The following is a 26138-nucleotide window of genomic DNA, read 5'->3' as shown; positions in this document are numbered from 1 at the left end:
TGTAGATTATGAATTGATAGAAAAGAGGAGATTTAAAATTAGAAATCCGAAATGAAGTAGAATAAAATTAGAAAATGGAATTATAGAATTGAATTATTGGAATTAGATTTATTTTTATTTTAATTTTTATTTCTATTGAAAATTTATTATATATTTTTGATAGCTATGAAATTTCTTATATATGATGAAATATATTCCAATTGGACAGTTGGTGTAGAGTTGATAGTTATGGTACTATTGCTGTCTGTTAAGACCAGGACTGGAAGCAGCTCCAAGCACCCAAATAAACGCCAATTCTTTCATCTTGACATCTATGGAGGGGGCTGTGGGAGGGAGGGTGGCAAGGACTTTGACTTTGAAGCATTGGTCAAAGTTCTTGTTGTGCTCAGAGCCATGAGTGGGGATGGGTAGGGAAGTATTATTTTTAAAGGAAGCCCTGTGATTGTTGATCCGGAGGTTTAGGGCAGTGGTGGTTTCACCTATGTAGAAGACAGGACAAAAGTTGCAGGAAAGGAGGTAGATGCAGTTTTTGGAGATGTTTTGGAGATGTTTTTCATCTCCAAAAATTGCATCTACCTTTAGTGATTAGACTTTAGTGAGAAAATATATAATTTAGTGAGTAAGTAGTATTATTGCAGCGACAATAAGATTGTGCTAAGTTATGTGTGCACGACTGTGAGAAGCAGCAAATTGAGGGATATTTGCTGATTGTGACAGATGAGGGGGCTGGCTCCACGAAGCAAGGACACGGCGGATGTGCGGTAGCCTGTAGATATTTTCACAGAGGAATACTGCACACCTGGCTGCAGACCCGCTTGCCCAATCAAGTGACAACCGACTCACTGCTCCACTAGCAGCAGCACCAGTCGTTGAATAACCGAGATACCGAGCAGATCAAAACCCATATTGCAAAAAGTTAAGTTATTTTTCCGGCATTATGATATACGTGAGTGTCCTGTGGTTTGGGATTACGGTGGGAGTGATAGCTGTGGGTGAGTGCCAAAATCTCTAGCTCATTATAAAACCTTTTCACCCGACCGAGACCCTAATAATTAGAGATGATCTTGTTGTGGTGAAATTTATAGTTAGCATAATCTTATTGATCGTATAGTTTCTTGAGAATCAAACTTTTGTTTAAATGGTCAGTGTATTTTGTTTGCTTGAAAATGGATTACTTAATAAATTGGAAATGAATTACATAGCCGATAGTTGTTGTTGTTACTCAAGTTCCCATGACTCCTTTAAAGTAGTTAGGTATCTTCAACCCTCATCAAGGGCGGTTACATTATTATTACTATTCATTCTTATTATTCTACTATCATTTTTTCTCTATTCTGTAAATAATTTATTTTGGCTATTGAAAAGAAATAGTTGTCCATTATCCAGTCATAGATTGTAATAGATTACAATCTATTGTCATAGATTACTAATTTTTTTCCAGATTATTGAAATTGGAATTATCTTTAGTCTTCTTCTTAGGAAATACTAACAATACAGAATATACATATACAAAACTTGAAGAAGGTTCCTCACATGGGCAAAGCCTGTGTGCGAGGAACGAGAATATGTATTATATAGGAATACATTTATGACTTGCTGCACATATAAATTAACTGCCTTCTAACCACACTTAATCAGTCAAAGTTTGATAAACTTTGTATTTATAGTTTATTATTCAGTCTAAAATTGTATTGAGTTCTAAAATGCCGGGAGTTTATTGACTCATTGAATGATGAAGTAAACTACTTCAGCACAAAATTCACTGACTACATATCAAATGGCAAACTTGTCAGGCCAAGCAAAGATGTATTGAAAATTGTCAAGTTTGTTTACAGTGATACACTTCAAAACTGTAAACTACTGAATAATATCATATTGAGAAGTTGTACGCATTTTGAAAATTCCCTAATCAAAAAATCATTTCATTAAGGATGATATTGGTGAGAACAACCACCGGGTAAATCAAACAAGGCCTGAAGATTATAGGCCATCATTTGGCAAGGGAAAAAGCAAATAGAATTAATATAGATAGAAAAGAGTTCCGACAGAAGTTCACTAAACTTATTCTATTCAATAATTTTTTATTTTGTTTGGATTTGATTGTAAATATTGTGATCATAGATTGGATAAATTTAGAGCTTATAAGATTGAAAATAATGTTTTCTTCTCATTGTAATCGTATGGATTCGATTGTAAGTATTGTTATTATCAATTGGGTAGATTTAATTGAAAACTGTGCAATATCTGTGCAATAAATTAGATCATTGTGCAATATAGAATATAGTTTGCATTATATATTTTTATTGATTAGTTAGATTAAATTGGATAGATCCGATTAGATTAAATGCGCAATATAATTATAATATATATTTATTTATAATAATTGATTAGGTGGATTGTACTAGATAGATTCAATTTCATATTCATTGTGAAATTATTCAAATTTCATTGAATTGTAGATTACATGCTACACATATGTATTGCAAAAACAAAATATTATATGTGTTCAATTATTGCTCAATAAATAAATATATCAATTCATAATATCACATTTTTTGTTTTCACATGCTTTATGTGTCTACAAAGTTTCCTTTTTATCATTAAGTGAGATTATTGAGAATACAAAGCGAATTTTTGTCAAGAAGTGTTTGATAGTGCAATAGAAAAGCAAGGGTGCCTTCCAGCGCTGTGCCTTTCTTGCCCCTTTGTGGTGGGGAGAGCGCTCAGCCTAGCTGTACTGGTTCTTTCAGCATGCAGTTCGCTATCCAGTTATTATATATAGATCGTTGCCTGGTATAATTGAACTAGCCTACTGGGCTAATCGAGACGAAATGCTTCGATTAGCCCAGTAGTTCGATTATACAGGTCCTGTGTCTCGATTAGATCAGGTTCCGTTTATACCACCTGGTACAATCGAACTACTGGGTTAATCGAAGCATTCCGTCTCGATTAGCCCAGTAGTTCGATTGTACCAGGTTTTTGGAGCTTCATTGTAGAATAGTACCCGGTGTTATATTGAATGTGAATAGAAGCCATGAGTATTCTAGTTTTGTAGTGTGTGAGCAGCTCACAATCATCTGCTAAATTTGACTTTATTTTATCGAATTTGATGGAGGACTATTTCTTCTACACGTGTACTCTATTGTACATATTGGACAACTCCTGTTTCAATGTTACTTCTAATTTTCATCCCTATCAATGAATAATTATTTTAATCAGTCACCAGCAGATACTGATTTTGTATTGAAACAAATACTTTTTTCAAAGAAACTTTTACTATCAAATAAATTGCAATGCTTTTCTAATCAAATATAGGAAACATAAATATTCATTTTACAATTACATATTGTAATCATATGGTGGGAATGAGAGAAAGTAGTCGTTCCGGTTTTTGGAAATAATAAACGAAATTATTATTTAGAATTGTGGGTCTGAAAAAAAGAAAATTAACTATTATCTTACTTTACCTTGAAAATTGTCCCTTGGCCTGATTTTGAAATAAAAAATATATAAAAAAAACTTCTGCCAGCTGATGAATCAAAACACCAGCTCTCCCTACAAGATTCAAATTCTGAAAATACAATTATGCAGGTTTAAACTGTCCGAACTGTGACAGCCTATAATAATTCAATTCTCAAGACAGAATCCTTGAGGTAACCAATGCCTTAACTCAACAACTAACTTCACAAACGGTTCAAAGAATACGGGCCTCGAAAGAAAAATTCAAAATCTATTTATGTGAAAAAACATTCAGCCTTGATTTACAGACCAAAAGTCGACTCACTCTTGTTTGTATAGCATGGAGCTAAAAATCATAATATTGCCTTCACGAAACGTGATAAAACCCACGTTTCATCTTTGTACATTGGAGATCTTCTCGCTTTATCAATTACATTTAATAATTAAATCCGCTACCAGATTTCCAATTAACAAAATAATATTTCAATAAATTGAATGGGTTTCGATGTCATGTATGACAATATACAGAATAAAAACGAGTTATATAATTATATTCTTTAATAATATTTTACTTCTTTGAAAACTACAATGATAACTCTTCAATCGTATTTCACTGATTACAACCATGGAGTGACTTAATCTGTTAAATGCTTAGTATCTCAGATAATTAGGTTCTCAAAGTTACATTATGAATCAAATATTATCAAGTACTGTGCTTTAATTTGTAACCAAAAGGTAGATTTTTAGAAAATATAATATTGTCATGTCTGGCACTATTAGAAACAACGTAAGTCTAGTGTCTAGTGGTTTATAATAATTTTTCAAATTATTTTTAATTCTTCATATACAGCACTGCAAAAAAACAGTTTATACATAAAATAATCATGATCCATTGTGGGGTTGAAAATAATAGCTACGTTTGGTGAATTTATATTACATTAACATAGAATTGTATGAAAGTCCACTATGATTGTCGTCACAAGAAGCAATAGTGTTATTGAAGAAAATGTTCCAAAAAAATAATTTTGGAATAATTCTTTGATATTTACATTAGATGTATTGTAATAAGATAAAGGAAAAACTAAATTCCAAATTTTCAATTTCCAATAAAACTTAGATACTGTAATTTATCAAATTGGAACCACAGAAATGATTCTCTCCTAAGTGAGGAACTGGAAAAATCATTAAATACTAACTAATACTAAGTAATTGAGCGTTGATTATTCCTAATGCAAAGTTGATATACGAATTCACCTTAAACAAATTATCTCAATCTGATAAAATAGCCTAAATTGAAATTATTTATGGTATTCATTATAAGAAGTATTCACAAGAGAATGACTAATACTTTTTAGAAACTTGTTCAAAATAGATTTTAAGCTCTCGATTGTTTATTGTCTGCTTTGTTTCGAAAATTATAAGATAATATCTGCTCCATATCTTGCAAGTATGACAGTTTTATACTCATATAAATTCATTGTCTGATATTTGAACAAAGTTGATATTTTCAATTTTCTTAACTTAAGCTTTATCAGAGAATGTCTATACTCTCTGATCCTATAGATTAGTTATCATCTGTTTTTGTTAATTACGCCTCATGAGTTTCACCTATTGATTCACTAGTGTCTCACTCTTGAAATCAATCGTAGTCTAGCTGAATCGTACTCTATTCTTGTATGATTCAATGAGTCATGAGACTAAGAACAGTGATATAAGTGACAATAGACCAAGAGTATTTTCCCATATTTGTGTGGAAATAAGGACTCTTACCAAACTAAAATAACATAATAACATTATTGGAGAAGAATATCAGATACAATTTCAAAAATAATTTTTAATATATCTTACAAGGTAGATTGACATGAAAAACAGTTTCTATTTGGGATATAATAATTTCAAAAATGTTCAATTCAACTTCAGTTTGATAATATATTCCATCATTATTTCCAGTGAGTATTGAGAACCAATTCGAAATAGAATTTACAGAATTACTCAGCACTGCATACTGATAAAAAGTTAAGCAACTTAGAAGTCAGCAAATAGATTATGGAACAATAAATCAATAAGAATTGGAAGATACTGGATTGCTATTGCTTATCTAGAATTGAAGTTAAACAAAAATACTCTTACCGTAGATTTATTGATAATAATAGATAGCATATTTCATAATTCTTTGATTCCATCCTCATAATGGAAAAATTATTTTAAATATAATTTCTTTTGAGTAAGACTATGAGATATATTTTCTCTTGAATATTGATATTCTCAGAGAACTCCAAAGCTCAGTAATAGGGGATTACCAAGTATCAAGTAATATAATGTAACTACTAATTGATTGGATTATAATATTAATCTAATTATCAATATATATTGTCTCACTAGCTGCATTAGGAGTATAACACGAAATTCTTAATCTCTTGCTGGCTGCATACGTCTGAACTTTGAAGTAGACTGCACAGATAACTCCATCTGCAAAACAAAATATTAGTATAATATAAATATTTTGTTATATTAATAAATTCTGCTCAAAAAATAAATAAATTGTTCAAAGATGGATCCCAGTAGCCTATTTACTGAGAAGATTGAATATTTTTGAAGTTCACTGTCATTTTTGGCATTGATTATTTATATTTAATAATATGTTTCATCCATTGACGCCCTGTAAAAGGGGTGTAATAGCCCAGTCAAATAGTCATTATAATGCGGCCTGACCAAACAAAAATTAAGGTAATTGGTTTTATTGTTTTAATCAGTCCATTTGGGTAGTAGTAACAGTAATCTGTGGTTTCCCACCAAAATTTCTGAAGGCTTAACTTTTGGCAGCCTCAAAACCAAGAGATTTTGGTACTTTTTTCAGTTTTTTCACGATATCTCCAAAACCAATTGTTCAATCAATATTTTCGTTCTATTCTGTTTTAAAGAACATTTAATTCTCTGCAATTTTTATCCCCTAAATGTTTTTCTATCTCCAATAGAAAGCGAGTTATATCTCTTTGAAAATTGTTAATTTATTTCAACTTTGCGAAAAATCTCTAAATCCATGTTTTTTCCTTTTCACTTTTTATAGAGTTATATGTGGTATTTTTTTATCGTAATTAGAGTATTACTAAGGCCCTTGTTATACGGACATTGCTCGGTAGGCTTGGCGTCTACGTGGCGAAAAATCTGTCGCGTTTTTTCTGTCCGTATAACATGGGCCTAAGTTGTCAATACAATCAATGATAGAGTTGGAACAAAAAAGGTATATTTTAGGGTGGTGATTTAATTTATGAGACTCATGATTTGGCGCTAACTTCTTTTGGGTGAATTCAGACCAACTGCTAATTGCTAAAAACGGCAATTGTTGGGAATAAAAAGTGCACGTTATAGTGTAAAAATTATAAAGCATTCACTAGAGTAGATTCTCTCTTCAAATTTATTCTAAATCTTTCCAACTCCAGCCTTTTCATTTGATCGAGTGAGGCATTTTAGAGATTGATTTCTAAACTCTCAACACCCTTGGCATTATTATAGTGTAGTTCGATGCTGTTTACCTATGAGATAAGCGGAGATAAACATTTAACTTACACTTTTTGTTTTTCCCTGAGATGGTGACGTCTTCGTGTTCCATTTTAATGTATCATAGAGCCTCTTATCATATTATTCTAATACTTTTTAATTGGACATTTTTTATATAAAAACTGGGTAGTGGTCGAATTTCTATCTTTTGAAAATGTGAATGACAGCTTGTTCGCATTGTCTTACTCACCCACAAATTACTCTTATAGTCTATTTTTGCAATTTGAGTATCTGGATTAAATCGGAAGATTTTCCGCAGAATGCTATTCCCTAAGAAATAAGCGAATGTAACACTTGACGACGTATACATTATTCCAATGTAAAGAAAAGTAAGGTCATGATTGTGTCGAAGGGAATGAGAGATAATGTGCAAGTTATGGTGGATGAGGAGGAGATGGACCAGGATAAGGACAGTGGGAATGAAGTGCCATAGAAAAAGTGTTGGAAATACAATAAGGGATAGAGTGAGAAATACTATGGAGTGAAGGGATGAAGTGGGCATGAAAGATGCCAATAGAAGGATAGAAGTGAGGCTGGTATGGACATGTACAGCGAATGGAGGATAATTGAAAAACAAAACAGCATGTGAATGTGAGAGTGCAAGGAAGGAGAGTAGTGGGACGTCCAAGGTATATGATCCTCATTTTATGAGGATTAGATAGGACGGAGAAGAGGAAAGACTGTTCCAGAGATGAAGAGAATGGCGATGGATGGGAAATAATGAAGGAATAGTACTGAGGCTACCTCAACTCTTTTAATGTACACTGGGGAAAGGCAAAGAAGAAGAAGAAGATGTGGTGTACACTCTTTAAATTATAAAAATTCAATAGAAATCTTGAACTTCTTATAACATAAGTTGCTGAATCAGGCCTCCTCTGGATATATTCTACATGAGGTCCTCAAGACAATCCATTTTCAATCATTACATTCAAAACCTCAACTTCATTAAAAATGCATTCAATTCTGAGACTATGATTATGTACTTCCAGTGAAACTTTTCCGCTAACCTGAGACTCATCTTTCAGCAAGGCCAACATATTTGCTCTGAGCCATTCATCAATTCTATTAAGAGCAATATTAAAATCGTGTTTCATATTGTTATGGGATTCACACATGTTCGTGAGTGGTATGAAGGAGAAACAGAGATGGAAACAAATAGAGGGACACAGAGTGATGAGAGCCAAAGACCTTAAAGAGATCTTCAAGGTATTTGATGAGAGCCGCCGGGTCCTGCAGAGCCATAAAGGGGAAGCAGGGACCAGGCTGATGAGGGACGATGACAAAGTGGACTGACGACAAACTGGGCTGACGAAAAAGTGGGCTACCGCCAAAGCTGCACGCCGTCAAACTGAGCTGCATTCCTCAGAGTGCAAGTTTGGCGGTGCATGCAACGACAAACTTGCACCCCTCAGATTTTGTCACCAGGCGACAAAGTTGCACGCCGTCAAACTGTGCTGCATTCCTTAGAGTGCAAGTTTGGCGGTGCATGCAACGACACTCCCGAGATTTTGTCACCAAACGACAAAGTTGCACGCCGCCAAACTGGGCTACTTTTAAAGGGTAGCCGTCTAGTTGTCACCCCGACTACTTGACACCTGGTCATTTTGGCCATAGGAGACTCCTTGTACCCTCGTAAAAATATATCATTGCCGTCAAGTTGTCCCCTCGACTACTTGACACCTACTGGACCAAAGGTGCCAACTAGTCATGATTTTAAACGACTACTCGACATCTCGCACCCTCACGTCAAGGTGTCACCCCAACTACTTGTCACCTACAGAGCACCAGTGGGCACAACTTATACCCCCGCGGCGTAGGGAAGAGGGATCAAACAATTATCATTATTATCACTGGTTATGATGTAGAATTGAATTCTGAGCTCTTTTGATCCAGTAACATTTTCTCGTCAAACGCACGGTTCGGGAGATATTGGCCGTCTTTGCTATTTTTAGGACAATTTTTTTCAAGTTGGTTGAAAACAGAAAAAAATTAATAATAAGTCTTTTTGATAACAACCAGATGTAGAACACAATTCTAAACCCATTTTGTTCAGTTATATTTTCCCGTCATACGCACCGTTTACGAGTAAATTGAGTATAATGCTTTTCATACATCAATGATATGGCAGATGAAGCTATCAGTCTGGTTATCAACTGAGTTATTACATGAAGTCTGGTAATTAATATGAGGATAAATAATTATTTATATACACTTGTTTCTATACAGTCTGTTTCTATACTTATTCTTGATTGCACCATGGTTGAAAAGGCTCACTCACAAAGACATGATGTTGAAAATATCTTATATCAAAATTAGGAATTCTTATGCCTTTTCATATAGAACTTGATAGTTAGGCTTCATTTTCTAACTTTCAAATGAAGAGCCAGCTGGAATTGTGATTTCTTGTGGAGTGGAGTCGAGAGGTTAGGTTGTCGTGACCGTAAACGACAACTCGACACCTCGCACCCTCGCGACAGGGTGTCCCAACGACTAGTTGTCACCTCCTTAGGAAGGATACAACTAGACGGGTATGGCTCACGTTTACTTGTCCCCTAAAAACCGGTTTTAAAAGGGGACAAGCAGTCGGGGTGGCACCTAGTCGCGTACCCCTTTTAAACCATGCCTAAGTACTGATGTGATTAGTGTATACATAGGTGTTTTACATACAGATACATGCTGAGATTATGAAAACAAAGTACTCTTCATAAGACATAGGTACATTATAAATGATAAATTATAGATAATTAATCATAACTATAACAAGGAGGGGGCCCCCTAATTTTTGAATTATAACCAACCATTTCTTCACATCGCGTGATGTACAGGTACATCACATGTACCTCTTCTTCATCATTACCTCTTCTTCGTGATAATTCTTCTCAGACCTCCAAGGCAGTTCAAAAATATGTGAAAAATATATTGAGGATGAAGACTGCAAAAGTTACAGGGTTATCTTCAAATTAATGTAGTTTATGAGATTTTTATCACAATTTATATGCCTACTCCAACAGAATAATATGATGATGTTCTGCTTACATGATCTGAAATGTGTCATAGACTGCTAAACTCAAATTTTCAACTCCAAAAGCTTCTAAAATTGATTCCAACTAGCAAAAAAGATCAATCTACATTTCTGATGAATTTTCATTCATTATTGAATGAACTGGGCAAATGTGATTTTCTGGTGCTAAGAATATAATGTAGAAATCTCTCTCGAAACACCAGTTTTGGAACATTCAATTGACAATATTGCACCTAAGATTGAAAGTTGTTCATTCTAGGCTGTGACTGAGTGACTCCAGGGACAACAGAATCACTGACTGATAGAACTTCAATAAGATGTTTTGAGAAGGAACTGCAATTGTTATTATAATAGCCTACAAGCTCTCACACTGCAATGTGTTTCGAACTTACAATACAGACTTTGGACTTTTCAGAATAAGTCCTTTAATATGCTACTGTATATCTTATTCTGTGGCTGAGAACTAGGATTCTTTCGATTGTACTCAAGGTAAGAAAAATCCTTAATCAAATTAAGAAATTAATTTGAAAAACATGAAATGATAAAATTATTATAAACTAAATAGACAAAGTAATCCTCCAAATTGTGAATAAATTGAATGAATGAATAACTTACTGGTTATTGTCCGTATGTTTGTATGTTCTACAATAACTTCAGAAAGGATTGATCAATCAGCTTCAAATTTTGAACATGTATTCTTCGAACACGACAAGTTCATTGGACAACAAAATTGACACACTCCTTCGTCCTTTTTCAGGATATAAAAATAACATTGAAAGTGAGAGCTATCACACGCTCTGACACATGATTTCAGCTGGTACAACATAATTCACAACTTTTACATCTACAAAATGATATGGCTTCATATATCAATGTGCGGTTTTTGCCATTTATTTTCTTTTGAAACTCTGTATCGAAATATGTATCATGAATTTGGATTCATACAAGCATATTCAAGATCTTGAAGCGACAGAGTAAGTAACTTACTGTTAATATAAGTAGTTAATAGGAGTGATTTTTAATTTAAAATTAGAACTCTAACTTCAACAACTATGTCTTAATTCAAATCGCAATTTACAAGTCTACGTCACGATTAACTAGTCCAAAACGGCGCCGCGCCGCGCTCGTAGTGCTTGGACCTTCCATTTTTCGCATTTTTCGGCTCCTTTTTCACGTTCTTTGGTAATTTCGCCAAATCGAGCCATCAGAGAGAAATATCACTCTCGCCTGTTTTTGGATTATACGATTTCAAATGGGATGGAATAACTTGAAGCTCTCATTGAGTGCCGAGTTAAAATTTTTCAAAAAAGAATCAAATTCACGGGAAAACCGAAATTTGGACGAAATTCCGTTTTCAATCGACTATATCTTCCGATTTCAACTATTCGAATTGATGATTTAGGAACCCTCTCGGTGTAATTTTGTGCTCTTCAACGTGAGACTAGGTAGACAGTTCTATCTTGGATAAATTCCCAGGTACAACTGATAACAATGTTCCTTGCATTTTGCAAAACCAATTTTCATCTCCAATCATCATCATTTAATCCTTGTCCTTATATTGAAATATATTCCATGAATGTCACTAATGTGTGCCTGAGATCATGATCTATCAGAATCAGCCGTTAGATGAACTCAATTTTAGTGTTTCGAAGTGGAGAGGCGCGCGTACGCGCGTATTACTCAAATCAGCATCTAGCGCGAGAAAGAGTACATTATGCAGATTAACTGTACAATTAAGTTTATAGGACATCGAAAAAGTGTGACTTATGATACATCATTTTGAAGATCTTAAAACGAGCTATAACTTTTATTGAGAACATTTTCTCTCGAAAAACGGAGGTGTAAACTTTCATTAGACAAAACATAAAATTATGAGGAGAAAAGTTCCTAATTTTCTGGCTTTGTATAAGAATGTGATATGGATATGGAAATATTTTTCTCATTTTCACGTTTTTGACAGTTTTTTCTATAAATAAAAAAGTTGGAGTTGGATTTGAGACTACTGAGCATGTAGAGCATGGAATTCTCTACAATTTGAGACCAAAGTTTGTCACAAGTTCCTGTCACAATTTTGATCCTTGTGATGTCCTTAAGCGCGCCTCTCCACTAGGAAATACTGAAATGAAGAGCATCTAACGGGTGATTTTCATAGAACATAATCTTATGAACTTATGTCATTGTGCGAATTATCAATGTGAAGTCTATGTAGTTGGTGATGATGGTTGAAGCAGAAAATAGGTGTTTTTCACAATACAAGGAGCATTGTTGTCAAGTGTACCTGGAAATCTATATGAGATAGAGCGCTCTATCTGATCTCAGATTGTAGAGCACGAAAATACGCCCAGAGGGATTCATACATCTAAATGGTAACAATCGGAAGATATTGTTGATCAAAATCTAAAATTCATCAAAAATTGATTTTCTCTTCAAATTCCACTCATTTTTGAAAAATCATAACTCAGTACTCATTGGAGATAGAGAGTTCCGAATGATCTCATTTTATTCAGAATTTTATATTCTAGGAATAAGGCGGGAGAAATGATGATAAGGCGGGACAAAAATTTTTCTGTCCGATTTCGAGATTTGGCAGAAATAGCTGAGAACTGGAAAATGAGCCGAAAATACGAGGTTTTTTGGCCACCCTTTATCTAGCACAAGGAAATTTTGCATGAAGAAATTGGTTCTGGACTTCTCTTATGTACCCAAATTATATATTAAAAAATCTGAACTACAATATATATTGCAAGCACACCCCCTTTTCTATGTCTATATTGACTGGACTACTTTGAATTTTTCATAACGGGTATTTCACAAGAAACATTCACGATAACCATGCGTAATCGAAAAATCATACTTTCCCTCATACAGTATTGATATTTACCGAGCTACGGGCGTATATCTATAGTATTATCAGAGACAAATTAATAATCTAGGTGGTATCGCTTTACGGTATCTTGACTCTATGGTTAGTAGTTCTGTGAACTGTAGACCTTGCGCAGTTATGAACCACAGCCTCCTCTTATGCTGTCCTTCAGAGTAAATCCTGTCTGTATGTCGTGTCGGCGAGATATCGGTGTGAAAACGGCTAATGGCTGTTAGGGTTGATGTATCAAAAATGCTAACATCAAAAGGATGATCTTCTTCAAGACATACTAGCAGAAGGTCAGCCCAAGTTGAAGGCAGAGGAAGGTCGAGAGAAAATACTATGTTACTTTCAGTGATTGATTTTTATGCGTAATTGCATGCGTCATTGCATGCGTCATTGAATACAATTGATAATACACTCGACAGCTGAATTGTGATGAATAATTCTATAGTCTGATTTTTACGGTAATATTGGCGTTCGAAGGAAACTCCTTTTCCTTTTGTATTATCCTTTAAATGAAAAATTTCAGAACCACCTTATATATACGTCGACGCGAAATTAAAAAATGATACATACCTGTAAAATTTCATGAAAATCTCTTGCATCGTTTCGCCGTAAATACGGAATAGCTTATAAATATAAACATAAATACAGAGAAATGCAAACTGTCGACTTGAATCTTAAACCTCACTTCGCTGGGTCAATTAAATATTCCCATGAATAATCATTTTTTGTGTGACATTTCCATACATTGAGCATTAATCCAAAGTATGTGGTATGTATGTATATTGATTGAATAAGCGTTAAAATATGACTAATGAGTATTATTCCTGATCTTATTTACACTAGTCTTAAATTCGTCACAAATACTGTATTTGCGAATTACACCGGTAATTGAACTGACCAGTATGAACATCTGCGTTACATTATTGTAACACAAACTGCTAAGGATTCAGCTTGAATTTTCATAATGATCATCGCATTGGAAAATTACGTAGTTTTATAGGAGATGAACGTGACATTCCACTTGGATGTATATTAAGGTACATGGATTCAAATTGCAATGATAGTTTTTATTTTAGATATACTGTATTATTGAATCATTTTTCACATTAAACGGCGTCTAGAATGCTTTCGCATTGATAAGACTGATTAATTCAATAATTATGGAAGAATGAGAAATGGATGGTCTGAGAGTAGAGATTGCATATCTAATAATCATATCATTATTGTAAGAGATAGGCCTATGAAGAATATGCAGTTTCATCAATGTGATAATTTGTTGTAATTTTATTTTCAATGATTCATAATTATTATCAATATTCTTATTAGTTGTGATTTCATAAAATAAAAAAGGGTACTCGATAACTTTATTGTGTTTCAACAAGTGAATTAGTCCACAATTTTTTAGACATGTGAAACATGATGTCTATGAAGTTATTTCATTAATTTATTCATTTCTGTTTAAAATGTAATCATACTATCCAATCATCCTTCAACTATGACACTTTGACGCTCAATTATCTAGTGTAAGCAGGTTACCCGAGCTTTGCACCGGGAAAAATTCGGTGTTGTAAAATGAAATCTCCTGATGTCCGCAGGAAACATGAGAAAATAAATTTTTTTGTTCAAAATTACGTGGATAATCTTTATAAGAGTTGAAAATCCCCAGCAAAAAATGAAGTTGGACTCAAAATGAAGCTGGATTCGAAATGAAGTTAGCTTCATAGGACGGATCCAAAGATGTCGGACGAAAGTTTTGAAGCGACAAAAAAGTAGATTTTTCAATCAGAAACGAATCTCCATGAAACTTTATGCCAAATTATCCTTGTAAAAGAAATATCCGTCTGTTTTCATAATTCTAACCAGCTCTGTATAATAATTACAAGTTGAAAATCTCAAAGATCAAACAGCTCATGAGCGAGTTCTTCAACGCAGGTAGTCACTAGTTATATATTATGGAAGATGATTCTATCGCAGAATATTCAATCAAGTTTGACAAGTAGTGATGTATTCAATATAAATGCCGAAGATCATGCTGCGACCATCTTGTAATAATAAATCTGATTTTCTCTTTCATGCTTTGATTACTTCTTTGGTGTTCAATAGCTTCAATGAAGGGATTGGCAAACAGTATGGGAAACTAGTAATAATTGGAACCAAATAAAATCCTTCCTCCAACAGCAAGAAATGTCTCAGTTCTACTAATAACCAACAGCCTCTAAATTGAGACAAATACATTATGGGAACTTGTGATTGGTCTCAAATTATAGAAAATGTTTCGCTTTACATGCTTAGTTGCCTCAAATTCTTCTTGAACCATTTTTCTCTATCGAAAAACTACCGAAAACGTAAAAGTGAGGAAAATGTGTTATTTTTTAAATTTCTAAATCGAGTGAATCGAACTTTTGAAATATATTTTTTTATGAATCATTCCCGTAAAATGAAAAAGAAGATTCTGCTCTACAATTTAAAACCATGCATAATTTTTTGTCACAATTAATTGGCTTCCGAAAAAACAGTTTTGAATATATTCCAGTCGATGAAGACTGAAAAACAGGGTTTTGCTCAACAAATAAGGGAGGGGAGAGCTGAATCTTTGCTGGGTGTTAGTATAGGCCTACATAGTATATTTGTATGTAGCCTGGATGCTGGATCCGAAGAGTCCGCATCTCCCTCGGGCCCCGAAGTTCAAAACTGCAATGCTTTCTTAAACAAATACATATCGGCTCCAAATCAAGATATCGATCTGACTTTAATCAGCCCTTTTAAGAATTGATAGATCCACAATATTGTCATATAACATTGCATCTATTGTTCAGGAAGCTATTCTCATTCTCTCATTCAAAGCCAGAGAAATAGGAACTTTGCTCCTTATAATTTTATTTTTTGTATAATAAAAGTTTACATTTCCGTTTTTCCGGCTCTAGCTCGTTTCATGAACTTCTAAATTATGTATCATAAGTCAAACTGTTTTGATGTCCTATAAACTTAATTGTCCAGTTAATCTGCACAATGTGAGTTTTATCGCGCGCTAGATGCTCATTTGAGTAATATGCGCGCCTCTCCACTTGGAAACACTGAAATTGAGTTCATCTAACGGCTGATTCTGATGGATCATGATCTCAGGCACACGTTAGTGACATACACGAAAGATATTTCAATATAAGGACAAGGATTAAATGATGATGGTCAGAGCTGAAAATTGGTTTTGCAAAATGCAAGGAACTTTGTTATCAGTTGTACCTGGAAATTTATACAAGATAGAACTGTCTACCTAGTCACAGGTTGTAGAGCAAAACATTACACCCAGATGTATTTTAAATCATCAATTTGAATAGTTGAAATCCCATTATTTAAATATAGTTGATTAGAAACGGAATTTCAGCACTTAATGAAGATAGAGAGCTCCATGTTGATTCATTCCATTCGAAATTTTATTATCTAAAAAAAGAGTGATTTTTCTCTGTCCGATGGCTCGGTTTGACAAAAATCTCAAAGAACTGGAAAAGGAGCCATAATCTACATAAATTATTGTCCCAGCGTAGAAAATAATCCAGTATAATTCCGAGGTATTTTATTGTTGGTTTTCTGTGGATAGTGAATGAATTAGTGTTGGAAAAATTGACTGTTAGAAGGTTTTCCATGGGCTGTTTATGTTGTGTAGCTGAGAAAAATACAAGTTATCACATTCAACACTATCTGAATCCCACAAAAATTGATATGCACATACTATATCAGATTTTTTCATATGTTGATTTGTAAAACTTCCACAATTTTTCATATGCACTCACAATTTCATCCTATTATAATCCCAAAAGGATGTTGGAGTAAATCTATTTCATCGGCCAACGAACTTAACCTGTAGTATAGTTCGAAGGATGTGTTCTCAAAATTTGAAGTGGATTGGTTTTCGTTAGTAAGTTATTGTGAAACATGCGAAATAAAATCAAGTCGGAACTAGAACTTCGTTTCGCTATTTCAATATTACCGTTCCTATTATATTGTTTACCTGTCTCAACGCCTCTCCACTAGTAGACTGTCGTTTTAAGACTGTCATTAGTATAATATCATACATAGTGCACAAGTTAACATCATTGCTAGTAAGATGGCTATGGATAAACTTATGAGCTCCCGCGCAATAATCAAATAATTAATCATATTTAGGAATAGCTCAATGATTGAAATCGGAATATTGCTGTTATTTATAGAAGCTACAATGTTACCAGGCTGAGCTTTCATAGGTATGATTCATTCATCAATTTAACAGGTATGATCCGATATCTAATGACAGTTTGTTGAATTTCCAAGTTAAAATATTATGATTCATACTAATAATTGAAATCGCCTTCCCCCAGTTATCCGTATGTTGCATCTCTGCAGAATTTATCATTTTTGTCTCTTTTCTAATAAAACATTCCAAGTTATTACTTTGGTATTTCACTTCATGTATGAGAATGTATTATACTTTCTATTGAGAGAAAAATTCAATTGAAATTGTTTAAATTACCTACTCAATTTATTCGGATCATCATAATACTAAATTTGCTTGATATTGATAATAGTGTTATGACCGGAATCATTCACCTATTATTCGTATGAATTAGTTTAACACTTCAAGTATTTTCAAGTGGTGGGGGTATACCCACTTTACTATTACACATGATTAGAAATGGATTAGTTTCGAATGGGGTAAGCGTTTTCATGATAGTTTACATAATTCACTCACCTTAATGGCCAGCCTCCTTCATTGCTTGGTGGAATAGAATCATGATACACATGATTATAACGACGATTTTTCCAGCCAGAATCAAGGCGAGGACATTGATGGCCATGTCAACACATCTTGATTCGATGTTTCCGCCGTCTGGCTTCGTGAAAGCATACAGACACAATGAGTGGCATACTTCTGGTATCCAAGAAAAGATGGGTCCCTGGAGGAGAGTTGGTCCCTGGAGAGCATCGTCGCTGATAGAAACAATGGTGGATTGCTGGCGATCGTCTCCCTGTCTCCCGAGGTCTCCCAGCTGACCGTCTCCCACGGTCACTGAGCAGAATCTATTCATGTTAGAGGTGGAAGGCCCAGTGCTGTCATAGCCCGTCAACTCGTTCTGAGGTGTACCGTTCTCTCCAACTGACATGAACGTGTTCAAAGCATGAATAATGCGAAAGTAGTAAGGAAGGATGATTCGGAGCACAAAGTTATGGGATGGTTTAGAGATGACTGGAGCAGCTTCAACTAGGGAAGATCTTTCCGCTTCAATTCTGTCATCATCGTCTAGCGGAATATCCTCCCATACCGATTCTTCTTTTTTCAGTGAGGATTCAGTATCATTACCCGAATCAAACATCAAGATGTTGTGCTGCATTTTGAAAGCGGACTGCAATTGGGTAGCACTATTGTAAATAGTACTAATAGTACTCTGACTTTCAGCGGCAGATTCAATTTCATTTTGTTCTGATTGAGTTATCGGATCTTCATGCTCTTTGATAATTACCTTGGGTGAGATGACTTGATCTTGTTGTACCTCAATAGTCGCCAACTGGCTGCTATTGTCAGCATCTGCCACCTCGTTGTGGGTCTCCTCCTCGATTTTCTCCATAATTTCCATGCTCCTCTTTCCCATTCCCTGGAAGTCGTCTACAACGTTCTTTTCAATTTTTTCAGCAGACATCGTCTTCGGATTGGATTCGAAGGTCTTTGGCGAACTTGAAGGTCTTCGGCGAATTCGAAGGTGTTCACTAGTGAATGAAAGGCTGAGTTGTAGAAATGCGATGAGCGAATTGATAAGGAATACCGGCTGATAAGCGCGTTGGAGTCACACAATTAAGACTGAACTGAAACAAAAATCATGAAATTAATTTAGTAGAGCAGTGTTGCCAATCGATTAAAATATCTTTTTATGATGCCAATCAGTCAATGAATAATTTTTTGTCTGTCAATTTTTCGTTCAATAATATAAATTGTTCTTCCATATTTGATAAAATGACATATTCCATGCTCCTCCTGACACATAAAATTTAATGAAAACATTTTTTGTTTTTATACTTCGATTTATGAGTGCAATACTCTTAGCTGATATATCGATATTCGATATCGACAGTCGATATTCATTATTTCCATTTCTGAATACTTTTTATGACTCATGAATAACCTTTTCCAAATTATTTCATATTCTCAAGTTTATCTCTTTAATGAAATTTGAAAGACATGTGATTTTTCAAACATGTACCATCTTCTTTTTTATAGTAGCACTTGAATGTCTTCATTCATTAATCACATTAATTACTCAATCACAACTAAAAGATTCTCAGGGCCGGTTTCCAAGCTCGGGATTTAGCTAAGTTCTAGACTTTCAACAGCTGAAGACAGAAAATTGGTTTTTCAAACGTAGTCGTAGTCCACGTTTAAATCAAATTCCGAAAAACTAGAAAATCGAACACAAAATAGAATAAAGAGAAAATAGTGTAAAGTTTTAGCTATTTTGATCTATTTAGGAATGTTTCATTTCGTCAAGGAAAAACATTTCCAATTATAGAAATGAGAAAATAGAGATTATCATAAAAACTACGACTACGCCCCGTTACGGAAAGCCAATTTTCTGACTCCAGCTGTTTAAAGTCTAGAATTTAGCTCAAGCGGGATATTGTGGATTTCATCCCGAATTCTCTGTTTCAATTTCAATTGCAACATCCATCTTTCACAGCAGTCAATGGAAGCTGTGCGAGTGAGTTACCGTATCATCTCACGTTTCCTGCCCCCATGGACCGCCAGATTGGTCAGCCTGCGATCAAATATTTTTTTGTGGATCTCAAATCTATAACTGTGATTCAATTAAACAGATTATTGGAAAATATTCAATTGTAAATAAAAAATTCACAATATACCAGTTGAAATTTGCAGCGATTGATGAGGAATCATTATCACAGATTTCAATTGTGTATTTGTGCAGAAGGAGGCTATGTAAAAGCATGGAAGAAGGAAACCAATATAGAGATACCAATTATTGATAGAGATCGTTTGATTTCTATCAAATAATTGGCGAGAAATGCTTTGATCTTTATCAAATCATTGATAGATAAACCAATTGATAGTGTGTTCTCTACTCCGTGCTAAAAGGCTTCATTTGAAAAAAAAACATTACGATGAATTTGATTGAAGATTGTTGGTGGCAAGTTTTCCAGTTTCAATATTGCTATGAATAAAATTCTTTTCTCCATTCTCACCTTTCATTCATGACGTTTTTAAAATCTCTCGTTATTCTGGATTACCCATTATTATTTTGTACTAACTTTTTTTTTCTCATCATGAGAACAGCAGACTTGCTTCGCGATTCAAAATGGCGGAGCCAAGATTTTAATTTCAAAGCGGCAGAAAATTAGTTTTTTTTTTAATTTAAATATGACCCCCAATGAAACCAACAGTCAAATCATCTATGTGAAAGAAATATTGATGTTTCCATATTTCTCACTAAACCTGTATGGTAGGCTGATATATTTCTGGTAATTTTTATTTTGGTTTAGGGTCCTTTGCACAGTGTTAGTTCAAACCTTATCAAATGGAAACGACATATTATCGTCAAGACTACTGATTTATTAGAAAAAATAGATACTAGTTATGGTTTTTACATCATTATCGATCATTTTCGTAAAGTGAATGCTTAAGCATTGAGCAACAGGATATTATATAGTATAAGTGAAACCCTACGATTGGTCATTAGCTGTTTACCAATGAAGGCTGAGCTAGTTGTAACAACCGAACTAGTATATCGAATAGTTTTAATAGATCATTCGTTTTGATAGTATCAATACGTTTTCATTCAATATGGATATCTACCACAGCATCACCTTCACAACAATAACAGAAAGTTTTCAACTTAGACACTTACAACTGAATAACTCACTTATATGTAACGTAAGGATCAGATCATATGTAGAGGTTTTTGCACCGGCGGCGGAAGAGTTGGCTCAGGCAATGTAATTTAATGAAGCCGTCCCCACACGCTGGACAGTATTAGCCAAAGGCGACTCGGCTTACTATTCTGAATACTGTACTTAGATTTCCCTACACCGACTCCATTAAAACTTAACTAAAACTAAACTAAACGTAAAGGCTAAAAATAAACTTTCTTCTGGTGATATTTTTCAATTTTCTTCGATTTGTATTTCATGAAGCTATGAAAATGAAAAAGTTTTCTCAAGAAAACATTTTTTCTGATCATCACTTTTTAGATATGAGCGCTTAAAGTTTAAATTTTTGGGACAGAACATTTCAAGTTCAGTAAGAGATAAATCCATGAGATTTAGAGGATAGATTCTTCATGGTATTGTTGATCTAGTAAAACAAATTTTTTTTGAAAATATCAATTTTTGAGAAATTTATTCAATTTACCAAAAATAACTGGATCTCAAAAGTTATTCTTGGTTATTTTTAGTAAATTGAATAACTTTCTCAAAAATTGATATTTTCAGAATTTTTTGTTTTATTAGATTGACAATACCATGAAAAATCTGTCCTCTGAATCTCATGGATTTATATCTTACCGTACTTGAAATGTTCTGTACCAAAAATTTAAACTTTAGTCGCTCATATCTCAAAAAGTAATGATCGGAAAAAATGTTTTCCTGAGAAATCTTTTTTATTTTGATAGCTTCATGATATACGAATCGAAAAATATCGCCAGAAGAAAGTTTATTTTTAGCCTTTGCACAGCCTTAAAGTTTACCCGAACAACAGACTCGTCCGCTACCTGTACAAAAACCGCTACTTATGCTCTAGCCCCAACAGTAGCCTATGTATAGTAGGTTCACGTTATAATAATTGCAGTGGAAAAATATATTTGACATTTATCAGCAGTTAATCACATTTTGAAAAGAAGATTGTAGCTAAGCATTGTATGTCTACAAACGGACCTTTGGATTTTTTCAAAAGCCAATTCCCTTCAATTGGAATAATTCCTATTTCCAAGGCGCATGCAGGCTACTTTTTCATTTTCAGCCAATTTAGAGTTTCATGAGATAAATTGTGATACTGTTCATCAATAATATTCCATAATATGGATGAATTACCGTCCAAGCTTGAACAAAGCTTCGCATTGTCTATGTCCAAATGGAAGTCCTATTATTCTATAATTATTATTCATTTACTAACAAATTCTCAAAATATTTTGTATTAATATGATGTGTATTTGAGTTGGAAATAAGGTTGAAATAGGATTATAGAAAATAGGGCATCACATTTTTTATTTTAGACACATTTATTTTCCAAGAATCGAAGAGGATTATTTATCAGTAAAACTAAAAATCATTTTCCATTGCATGTAATAATTGGCTATAATCCACCATTACAACCCATAACTCCACCACCAACGCCAAGCTGTGAGGGACTGAAAGTTGATCACTGGTCTGCTGTTGTCCACCTCTTTCAAAATCCATCTGGAAAAGAACGAAATCGCATTATACAAAAAGTAAAGCAAAGCGAAATGTAGCAAAATCCAGGGCTGCTGACTTTTTTGGGACCTCACCCCCCTCAAGATTTGATTTTGAGCAGCCTCCCCCACTCCCCAAGCCCTGCTGAACAAGTCTCTGCCCCTGTGAGCATTCATGCTAAATCAATCATTCATGAAGAGATTTCAAAATTTATACCAAACCAGAACTAATAAAATTTGATAAGAAAGATTCGTTCAATCTCAAGATATGTGAACAACGACAATTGTGTTTTTCCCAGGATCACAGTTGAAATCAAACCTAAGGGGGATTCCTAGATTCCTCGAAATATGCTCTTTTGTTCTTTCAGCTTTTTGAAAAATTACTTGAATGTTTCCAGCTACCACAAGGAATGAATTATTCTGCACCAAAATAAAGTACGCTATTCCTGTTACTCTCTGGAGTGCGAAAACCATTCTGATTTAAAAGATAGTTACAGTATGTACCATCCGGAAACCAGGAGCGGCTGTTTCTCGAGAGGGGTATAGCATGGAAAAAATACCTTCTTCACCCTCTCCATTCCACTCTTGGTTATGTCGAGTGAGTAAACGTGTGTTTAGATCGGCTCCGTCTTCTAATAGATATTTTGTAGGGTTATACAGTTCAATTCACTAGAAATTATACATCAAGTTATTCAGTTTCTCGAGCTAAATTCAATAGTGAAATTATATTTTTGATTAACTCACACTCTCTTTATTTATCTTGAAAAAACATTCCTAATTCTTCAGTTCACCTTCTCGCCTACAAAAGTGTAAATCCACCTAACGGTACACGATGGGTCGACCGAACAGAGGCACGCCGAAGAATGAGGTCAATGCTCCAAAGCCAGCTATTTCTGGAGCATTGTCCGAAGAGACCCTCCCCTTATTCGACAGCAAATCGAAGAGTCTGTCCACAGTGCTGTTTCAATGACTGTGAAGTCTATTTTCGATGAACTTCAGGCATTGAAGGAGGAGAACAAACAGCTGCATGATAGAATTCGTGAGCTAGAGGTGTCTTGTCACCTGAAGGTCGACGACCTCGAGCAATATGGGCGCCGACATTCTATACGTATTTTTGGGATCCCGGAGAGCGACAAAGAAGACACGGACCTGCTGGCGCTCGATGTCTTCAACAAGAAGCTGAACGTGCCCGTGACTCTGGCGGATGTCAACCGCTCGCATCGCGTTGGAAGGCGTCAACCACCTCAACAAGGGCAAGCTAAACCCAAGGACCGACCCATCATAGTTTGACTCTGCAGCTACCGGACCAGGAAGATGATCTTCGACGCTAAGAGGAAGCTGAAGGGTTCCGGCGTCACCATTCGCGAGGATCTGACTGCGGAACGTCTCAAGATCCTCAATGCTGCAGCCGACCATCATGGGCACAGGAATATCTGGTCATCTGACGGGAGGATTAAGATCTCTATCGGCGAGGGAGGATCCAAGAGAGTCCACACAGTCGAGAGGATGACCGACCTTCAAAAAATAAAGGTAAATTAAATCATTTCAGGATTGAATGACTAAGGTGCCCTTCACTACAATAATAGGAAATTCGTATTAATAGATTTCACAGTAGATATACCTTGGCATTTTTCATGACCTGTCTTTCTGTTCTATAAATGAATCTTTTCACTACTATTTATGATTGTATACAAGGCAATTATTTCAAACGGAAGAGATCCACATTTGTTAATACTGATTAATGATTCATCTTGATATTAATTCCCAAAACTACATTCAATGCATCAACTACTTTACTCCAGAGGGTACTAAGAAAATCATTATCTCTATTCTTACTAATAATTACATCTCTTAACAAAATTATTTCCATAATTAATAATTTTCGAAATGCTGAATTTCAAATAAATTGGATTATTAACATACATTATAGATATAGATGTAATCTATAGGTATAGATAGTAATCTCTTCTATATTAAGTCTTCATCTTCTTCCTCTTCTTCTTCTCCTTCCCTTTCTTTTTCTTTTCTTCTTCTTCTTCTTTCCTTGATTAATCCAAGATCACAATACGATGTTCTGTTTCTTATTCTATAGTTCAGTTTCATAAGCTCTTCTCAATTATGCACATTCCTTCTTTCTCTTCTCTTCTTCCCTATTATTTTCATTATTTTCCCTGTGATTTTCCCACTAGCTATCCAGCATGTTCAAATGTTTATTTCTCTTTCTATCTCTATTTCTCTTTCTACCTATTTTCTTTCTATCTGATTACTTTCCACTAATATCCATATTTATATTCGGTTCTTTCTCACATTAAATCATACTATTCCTCTTCCATTTTATGCAAATATTATTCATTATCAGTTGTATTATGTATCTTTTCTCAATTGATAACTTTCTTCAAAGATTTTTCGTTTTTCTGCTGGCTTTTTCTTCTCTTTTGCAGTTTTTAATGGATCAATTTCGCTCTATCTCCACCTTGAACACGATCTTCCACTACCGGATTCCATCTCTCTCTATCTCTAATTGGACTCGATTTTCCACCACTGGATTTCATCTCTCTCTGTCTCCACTTGGACTCGATCTTTCCACTACTGGATTCCTACTTGCACAATCTTCACTTTGACTCGATCTTCCACTACTGGATACCTTCTCGCTCTACCTCCACTTGGACTCGATTCTTCCACTACTGGATACCTACTCGCTCTATCTCAACTTGGACTAGATCTCCCACTACCAGTTCTTCCTCAATCTTCATCTTATTCACCATTAGGATTATTCATCACCGTAACTCCACAGATTACAACATCTACATCTTATTGATGTGTTCAGTGAATTTTTTGAACTGGTGATTTTAAAATAGTGAAGGGAGCCGAACTGTCAAGGCATACAGGATGCACTCGAATCAAGAGACTTTTTCATTTAGGTTAAGTTTTATCAGTTTCATCCCCATTTTCCCATGTGTCGTTCTGAGGTCGGTTCACGATTGGTCTGCTGCTTCCATGATGCCTCTCACTGACACGTCGGCTCGCTCGCCCTCAAGTAGGTATGATTATTTCAATAATAGTAATAATGATGCACTCTTCCAAAAAACTTTTCAAGGCTGCTCACCTTAACGTCCAATCCCTCAGCTGCCACATTGATGAACTCAGAGCAATCTTCCGTTTTCAGGACTTCAATATAATTGGAATTTCCGAATCATTTTTGAAGCCTAGTATTTCATCAAATTTTGTTGCATTACCTGGATATAATCTTTTCCGGAATGATAGATTAAATAAAGCTTGTGGGGGTGTAGCAATTTATGTGAAAGATGGTATCAAAACAAAAGTTTTAATCACATCTAAACAAGAGTATTGTTCCAGACCAGAGTTTATGCTACTTGAATTATCCTTTTCTAGTACTGATAAATTACTCGTTGGTATCTGTTATCACCAAAAATAGGTCATTTTACAGATTTCGAAAGTGCCTTGCTTTCTCTTATGCCTTGTTACAGCCATATACTAGTTATGGGGGATATGAACACCGACTTGAACATGACAAATCGTAACTTTGACTACTTTCAACTGACTACTATTTTCCAATGCCTAAACATGACTATTTTACCTCTCGATCCAACTCATCATACTAATGAATCTGACACACTCATTGACCTTCTCATTGTTAGTGATCCTAACGAGGTTGTTCAAGCAGGCCAAATCCCAGTCCCAGCTATTTCTGGACATGATTTGATCTACTGTGTTCTTTCCCATAAAATACCTAAGCAAGAACAGAAAATTATCACTTATAGAGACTTCAAAAACTTTGATGAAG

The 26138-nt window shown here is 34.7% G+C and overlaps 2 protein-coding genes across 2 annotated transcripts in view; one reads left to right on the top strand and one right to left on the bottom strand.

Annotated features, from left to right (window-relative positions):
• The first annotated feature begins 841 nt into the window (after positions 1-841).
• Positions 842-26138, top strand: part of LOC120354910 — a 213041-nt gene continuing 187744 nt past the window's right edge. The window contains exon 1 of the mRNA XM_039443015.1: positions 842-992. The gene's annotated coding sequence lies outside the window, so the exon portion shown is untranslated. The remainder of the gene's footprint in view (positions 993-26138) is intronic.
• Positions 4005-18743, bottom strand: LOC111045141. Its single transcript, XM_022330454.2, has 2 exons — positions 17635-18743; positions 4005-5928 (listed from the first exon to the last, which is right to left on the bottom strand). Exon 1 carries the CDS (start codon positions 18578-18580, stop codon positions 17636-17638), a length of 945 nt encoding a protein of 314 aa, XP_022186146.2. The 5' UTR covers positions 18581-18743; the 3' UTR covers positions 4005-5928; position 17635.

Source organism: Nilaparvata lugens, chromosome X (assembly GCF_014356525.2).
Source record: "Nilaparvata lugens isolate BPH chromosome X, ASM1435652v1, whole genome shotgun sequence".
Classification (NCBI taxonomy): domain Eukaryota; kingdom Metazoa; phylum Arthropoda; class Insecta; order Hemiptera; family Delphacidae; genus Nilaparvata; species Nilaparvata lugens.
The sequence above is the reverse complement of the archived record's forward strand: the minus strand, read 5'-3'. Positions and strand labels throughout refer to the sequence as shown.

Bases quoted from the DNA above. Each gene is read 5' to 3' on its own strand.
- LOC111045141 (XM_022330454.2), bottom strand. From the start codon at position 18,580: ATGTCTGCTGAAAAAATTGAAAAGAACGTTGTAGACGACTTCCAGGGA.